Source organism: Branchiostoma belcheri, unplaced genomic scaffold (genome assembly GCF_001625305.1).
Source record: "Branchiostoma belcheri isolate BF01 breed outbred unplaced genomic scaffold, Haploidv18h27 scaffold938, whole genome shotgun sequence".
Taxonomy (NCBI): Eukaryota; Metazoa; Chordata; class Leptocardii; order Amphioxiformes; family Branchiostomatidae; genus Branchiostoma; species Branchiostoma belcheri.
In genome coordinates this window covers 170-7,857 of record NW_017804618.1, presented here as the reverse complement: position 1 = coordinate 7,857, position 7,688 = coordinate 170, and the positions used below count along the sequence as shown (strand labels likewise).

At 42.3% G+C, this 7,688-nt stretch overlaps 1 protein-coding gene across 1 annotated transcript; it reads right to left on the bottom strand.

The window, feature by feature from the left end:
* Positions 1-461: 461 nt before the first annotated feature.
* Positions 462-1,810, bottom strand: LOC109461528 (hydroxysteroid 11-beta-dehydrogenase 1-like protein). Its single transcript, XM_019757908.1, has 2 exons — positions 1,519-1,810; positions 462-631 (listed from the first exon to the last, which is right to left on the bottom strand). The coding sequence occupies exons 1-2, from the start codon at positions 1,604-1,606 to the stop codon at positions 477-479; spliced, it is 243 nt and encodes an 80-aa protein (XP_019613467.1). The 5' UTR covers positions 1,607-1,810; the 3' UTR covers positions 462-476.
* Positions 1,811-7,688: the final 5,878 nt, after the last annotated feature.

Below are 7,688 nucleotides of genomic sequence, written 5' to 3'. Positions count from 1 at the left end.
GACTCGTGTTTTCAATAGATACATAAGATACGTAAAAACTGCGTATCTTATGTATCTATTGATTTTGTTATTCGTAGATTTGATTGTCATATTCTTATTCATAGATTTGATTGTTGACTGATATTCATATTTGCCATAATGTACAATTTCCGTACAAATTGAGTTTGCTGTAAGTGTGTCTTAATTTTTTTTCTAATTGATTTCCATCTGAAATGGAAATATTTGTTCAAACTTACAGTTGTCTTGTAGAGATTCTGTGCGTATTTTTGGATATGATGATTTGAATTATTGGTGTACCCTTTATTTTTAATGTTATCTTCCAGGCTACTCTGATTTTAAAAAAGTCTTAATCTAAGTCTTAATTCAAGTCTTAAGTAATGTGTTGTAATTATGGTTCTTTGTGCAAAAAGATAAAATTCATCCTCTGTACTGTTATTTTCTTGTTTGATTAATCAACCATTTTGATTAATTTTCTCTTAAACAAATTCCCAATGCCCCACCTCCTTCAGCCTGTTCTCCCTCCTGGCCGTGATGAGGATCTTTGCTCCCAGCCGGGCGTACTGGTACGCCATCTCTTCGCCGATGCCGGTACTGCAGCCCGTGATGACGACTGCTGCACCTCGTATTGTCTCTGGAATCGTTTTGTCTTACTTTAATCTCCAAGCAGATTATCGGGGACAGAGGGAATCTATATTAGCTGCCTGTAACAATTGGCCGTCTTTAAAAATTGGTCGGCTTTAACCGTTGGTCGACTTTAACCATTGGTCGACTGTAACAATTGGCCGCCTGTAAACCGTTGACCATTGACCGACTTTAACCATTGATCGACTTTAACCATTGACCGACTTTAACCATTGACCGACTTTAACCATTGATCGACTTTAACCATTGACCGACTTTAACCATTGATCGACTTTAACCATTGACCGACTTTAACCATTGACCGACTTTAACCATTGACCGACTTTAACCATTGCCCGACTTTAACCATTGACCGACTTTAACCATTGACCGACTTTAACCATTGACCGACTGTAACTCAGGTGGCCAAACATGTTGATCGTCCCCTGCCCCCGAATGAATCTGCATAGAATATCACTTCTCACTAAGATGCATTTCTTATTCTGATGAAACTATTGTGTACGCCCAGCAAGCTACCATGTTCCTTTGAGTAACATATTAAACTTTCACCCAGTAACCAAAGTCCAACTTGGAGCTCGGTAGGTATTGTCAGAGAATGAACTATGGTAGAGGGGAACTCGCTGACAAGAAGTACTGTAGGGACATAGTCACCAGATAGCTTTAAATAACGCTTATAGACGTCTGGCAGGTCGTTCAGAACTAGTGGCCAGTGTTCCTTCATCGATATCAAAATCACCCCCATTGCCATGGACGTATTCACGTTATGTGACTACCAACACGTATCTGATTCAATACAGGGGAGGGGGGCGGTAGGATTGTGTAGCAAGACTTTATATAACGTTATAAAGTAGAAGACTATAGTATGTTGAATTTTACCTGGATCGAAGCCATCGTAGTTAGAGTAGACACCAAACCCCACAGCGGCCAACACTGCCACAAGACTGACCCACAATAAACGGGACATGGTGCGTATTTTAATCACGAGTAGTTACTTGCACGAGGTTCACACGAGAGGCTAGGTCAAAGGCAACACTTCCGCGTCTCGTTCCCAGGATCCTTCGAACAAGCCCATGACAAACCTCTAAATTTTGTTAAATGAAAGAGTTAAACTAGTACGCACGACGAATGTTCAATCTGAGAAACTTTCAGCTGGCATCCCCCATCTTTTATCAGCTCATAAGAGGGGTCACGTGACCTGGGTGTCAAGGGTCACCCAGGTCACGTGACTGAACGAGGGAGTGTGATGGTGGGGAGGGACCACTGAATGAAGCTTCCATTGGAATTCTATGGTGAAACCACTAGAAACAAGCACTTAAAAACACATTTACTTTTATTCCAAACCTCAAGTCTTTACCCCCACTGCAAGGCTGAATTTGTCAGGTTTCTTTTGGTACAAATAGTGGAAGTTCGACTCCTGCCTGTTTTTGAGTTACAGCCCAAATACTGAAATGATACCTGGATTTCACCCCCTGTCCAAGTGGAACAGTCCATTCACCCAGGACCCATCTCGGGGTCGATAGAAGGTCAAGTCTTGCCAAAGGTCAAAATTTTTGGGCAGATTTGAAAAATACACATTCTTCTGTCCTACTTACCACAAAACTGGGCCTGTCTGAGCAAAATTTCACCAGGAAAAAAATTATTTCAAAAATTAGTCCAAAAATAAATCGTTAGGCCTTAGGTGGGCATACGTTGAGTGCGTTCTGAATACGTTTGGCCTTCGCAATGCATGTGATCGCCATACGGATGTCAAATCCAATCTGTTCGCTGAGGTCGTTATTTATACGCTACAAGTGAGTTACAGTATCGTTACGTATTGTGCCTACGGCAGAAATGCCTTTACGCAACTCAAACGCAATGGCTATTCGCAAAAGTGTGACAGGGCCCTTACACCTTGCGCAACCGTGCTAGTGACGTGCGAGTGACGTGCGAGTGACGTGCGTCGATGCCACTCCTTCCTCACGTTTACAGAAAATACGTAGCAGACGTAGCCTCCCAAAAAACGTACGGACAAAAAGCACGTACGGCGGGTTGTGACCAGCATGGGCAGGTGAACGTCTACCGCAATTGTGCAGAAGATGATGTCTGTGAACTTCACATACAAGCATGCCCATTATTCGTTAACGTTGAATCTGGAATAGCTAATTCTATAAAATAAATTTCTCCAAACTACCTATCTGACGGTCTGCAGTCTTCACTATCATAAAATCACCGACTATCTTTAGCAAATTTTGTACGTGCAGTGTTAGCAGGTCCAATTTTGAGATATAGACAAATTATGAAGAAAATTAGTAATGCAGTAACGTAACGTCACTTTATCGATATGACGATGAAGATTTTAACAATCGTCCTTGGAATATAAACTGTACAGGTCTTATCTGCGGTGTTCAGTCTTAAGCCTCGGTCACAACCCGCCGTGCGTGCTTTTTGTCCGTACGTTTAATTGGGATTCCACGTCTGCTACGTTTTTCTGAAAACGTGGGGAAGGAGTGGCGTCGACGCACGGCACGCGCGTCGCTCGTTCTAGTACGTACGTGTGGTGAATCCGCAGACCGCATGCAGAAAAAGATGCACTTAAAGTTCTACGGCGTGTCTGCGTGCTCCCAAATCCGTAGGATTCCGTACGGTGGCGGTACTCAACACGCACGGATGCTCTACGTTTGCCCACGTTTTTGCACGTAGACAGCACGCAGGTCCACGCACGGCGGGTTGTGACCGAGGCATTATGGATGGAAGGATGACCATACAGGTGACCATAGTCCAAAGTCGGCCCAGTCAGGCGGGGAATATCAAACGTCATGTTTACCTTTGACCTCCGCCTGTAAGTGGTAATGTCTGTCTTAAAGTATCGTAGCAAAGGTTGTCTCTCCCTGACCAGGACAGGATTTTCAAACAACAACAAACTTAACTATTGAACACTATGGTACAGATGCCACGATACCAAATTAGAGATTGGTTGGAAAGAATTCTGACGGAATAACGTTTACATTCACTATATATTTAACAAAAACGTATGAACCTGTTATTATTGAATGGTCCCTGAAAAAGCAAATACTTGAGGACTTTCCGATCCGTCACGGAATTCCCCTGGCATGCGAACTTTTGTAATTGTTTTAGACCAGAGACTGTGCAATACTTTCTTCTAACTTTGTCCTTTTCAAATGACGCGTACCATCAGGACATAAAATCTGCAAGTCCGTACCGTTTTTTTTTAACTCTGTCAACAAAACTAGGACGGAAAACCTGCTCGTTTTGTACCCCACCTACAACTCCTCAACGATCAACTATACCATTTCTTTTTTTTTTCAAGAAATGTACAGTTTCATCAGTTATTTGCCCCCATAAACTGGCCTTAAATTACTAGAAATGTCACGTGAAGTTAAGACCGTGCAAAACCGCTATTTGGTTAACTTTTTTCAATAGTAAAGTTAATTAAGGTCTTGCTAATAGGGTTTGAACATATGGACAGCCGTACTTACCTGTTTTGTCAATACCGTGTTATCCTCGTCACCGCTAAGAGAAGAGAACAGTGCGTATGTCCGGGAAAACATCAGTTTTACCTTCAGACTGGAGGTAAGACTAACGGTCCCACTTCACCACTCACCTGTGAAAGGGGAAGTCCCAAGGTGTGCAGGCTGGAAGGAAGACTAACGGTCAGTTCCCCACTCGCACCTGCGAAAGAGGAAGCCCCAAGGTGTGACCTCACCTTTTGTACCGCGCGGGGGCGTCTGGCCGGGAAGGGGGATTCTGCGAGTCATAGATGACGTCTTCGGGAAACTGTTTACCAAAGGTCTGAATAGATCTGAATGTCAGGTTAAAGACTTTCCTTTTATTGCTGAAAATCTAAAAGTTCGATGGTTTTGCAATAAAAACTCAGCAGAATGTGCCTAACAGCAAGCACTAAAGGCCTGGTCACAACCCGCCGTAGCTTCTGCGTGCTGTCTACGTGCAAAAACGTGGCAAACGTAGGACATTCGTGCGTGGTGAGTACCGCCTCCGTACAGAATCCTACGGATTTGGGAGCACGCAGACACGCCGTAGAACTTTGAGTGCATGTAAAACTTCTGCGTGCGGTCTGCGGATTCACCACCCGTGCGTGCGAGTACGAGCGACGCGCGTGCCCCGTACGTTCCTTACGGAAGAAGCACGTGTGAGTGCGGCCTCCTTACGGTAAAGTTGCAATCGCACAGAGATCGTACGTTGTAAGCACGTACAACTCACTTACCACTTGCGCAACGTACGTTGCACGCAACCGCTCACGGCCAGACGTGGCGTGCAGACCACACTCGTACACCTTGCACAACCATGCGAGTGACGTGCGTCGATGCCACTCCTTCCCCACGTTTACAGAAAAAACGTAGCAGACGTAGCCTCCCAAAAAAATAAGGGAAAAAAGCACGTACGGCGGGTTGTGACCAGGGCTTAAGGCAGGTGAACGTCTGCCGGATTTGTGCAGAATATGATGTCTGTGAACTTCACATACAAGCATGTCAATTATTCGTTAACGTTGAATCTGGAATTCTATAAAAAAAAAAGACTTCTCCAAACTACCTATCTGACGGTCTGCAGTCTTCACTATCATAAAATCACCGACTATCTTTAGCAAATTTTGTACGTGCAGTGTTAGCAGGTCCAATTTTTGAGATATAGACAAATTATGAAGAAAATGCAGTAACGCAGTAACGTAACGTCACTTTATCGATATGACGATGAAGATTTTATCAATCGGGCCCCGTTCGGCAAGGTACGCCGAAGGGACGCCGTAACCTCACTGCCCGGAACCCGTCGGGCGGCCGAACAGGCACCTGCCTAAGATTATGACGTCACTTGTGCTGATCAGTGCATAAGGTGGTAAGGAAAATGGGGTTATATGGGGCATATGTAAACTCCTTGTTCGGACTACGTCGCACAGTTCACTACGTGTGTGTTACACCGTGTACTTGTGTGTGTTACAACGTATACTTGTGTGTCAGAATGCCGATGGGCATGGAAAACATCCGAGACGATAGCCCAGTATACATGTACTTTAGGAATGAACCATGACATTGTGTTGCATGTGGGCTACGGGTACCGGTATACCCTGAAGGCAAACTCCAAGGATCGGTAGCTGTTCTCGGTCGCCAGGAAACGTAGGGTAATGGCGAGTTTTAGGCCTGCTGGCAAGGGCTATCTGGCACTGCATAGAATAAAACAGAAGTGTAACATACAGACTGGACTGTTATATCTAAATTTGCTGTTATTATAAGTCATTATGGTTTCATTGAAATGTGTCAAGAAGTAGAGGGCATTCACAAAAAAAGCACTTGCTCTGGACTTTTCTCGATGGATGGGCCTACACGTTGTAGGAGGTCGTGAAACATCTGTGGTTCAATTCGCAAGAAGGGCTTAAAGTCGCAATGATGTTCGCGACATGACTCAAAAACGATGTACTAATTTAAAAATTTAAAAACACAATCAAATGGAGTCAAGAAGATTCTATAAGGTAAACGGTACACTTCTGCCTATAATGAAGTGACCGAGGGTGAAGTTTGCATTTTGGCCGTTGTTGGAGCTGATGAGGCTAAGCGTTGTCTTCTACGGAGAATATTAATAAATAAAAGAGCAAAACTGTCTGATTTACAGTGTAAATGCTAAGCTCTAGTTATTACTGCTTTTGCTGCATTTGGATATGTTCATGTCTCCATGTGTATTGCAAACTGTATCATGGCGACAACAGAACTACAATGTACTTCTCGCTATTGCCTAACGGTTGGCAGTAACAAAAACACATTCTCATATACCACAGCTGACTTTAAAAACTCCGTTATTAATTGTTGTTTTAAAACTTGAATATGATAATGTCGGCAAAAGTGTTACTCCTGATATGTCCACGGTAATTTACGACAGAAGTAGAGGCTGGGACATTTAGCTGACGATGGTGACAACCAGTTGCGATAGCAATGTCACCAATGAATAGGATTTTTCCACAAATAACTTAATTGTGAAGGATATGACACAATAATATGAAACGCACGGCATTTTAAAAATATTTAATACAAAGGTTTTACACATGCACATTGATCCGTTTATCATTGATATTAATGGTAAAAGAGTGATCACAAAATTAGACACAAACGCATCTGATGGAAACTATCAAACCTCTCTTCCTATGCGCCTTTTTATATGTACCAACTCGTCTCAAACACTTAAAGCATTACCTAAATAGTCTATATTCGACCATACTTTGGAACAGTAATTTTTTTAGTGGACTAAGCATTAATTTACCCATATGATTGTCCAGATAAATGAAATGTGTATATGTATAACAATACAATTTGCATAGGTATAGCTGCAATCTTTGAATATCCATTGGTTAAAGACAGGTTTGACTAAGTAGAAGATATGCAAATATAACATATTGTAGTCGTCAATATTAATAAATTGTACTGACATTGGAAATAATTCTGCAAAAAAGGCTGTGCCATTTTAATCGTACCTCGACTAAATATTAATGCATTTCTGTTTTTGTTGATTAATAGCACTGATGTAATATGTATTGAAACGAAATAACATGTTATCATGATGTATAATAATCGCACACATACATGTGATTGTCCATTACGTATTGTAAACTCCATAAAGTTTTAAAATGCACTATTTAACCCTATTCAGACCGGGCTTTTGGGGGCATGCTCAGACGGGGGGGGGGGGCTTTGGAGGCCCGCCCCCTGTAACTCAACAACCACTTATCGAAGGGCCACCAAATTTTCAGAGAATGGTGGAGTAATTAAATTAGTCCATAACAACAATTTTTGTGTAATTATGATAGTATATGACGTCATTATGACGTCAATTATATGGTTTTTGGGGTAAACCGTCAAAATTGTTTTTCCGTCAAACTCAAAGGAATACAACCAAACAAACAAAAAGTGTCAAAAGCTTCCCCTGGCAACAACACTGCGGTCAAAATGACGTCATATAATGACGCCATGCATAATTAAGCTGTCGGCCATCTTGGATCGGAAATCTTGAATTTTGAAAATTGCTATTTTTTTCAAGAAAAAGCCTCA

Excerpts from the sequence above, each read along its gene's own strand:
- LOC109461528 (XM_019757908.1), bottom strand. The coding sequence starts at position 1,606 with ATGTCCCGTTTATTGTGGGTCAGTCTTGTGGCAGTGTTGGCCGCTGTG. Across the intron at positions 632-1,518 it reads CTACGATGGCTTCGATCCAG|AGACAATACGAGGTGCAGCA; the intron begins GTAAAATTCAAC and ends AAACGATTCCAG.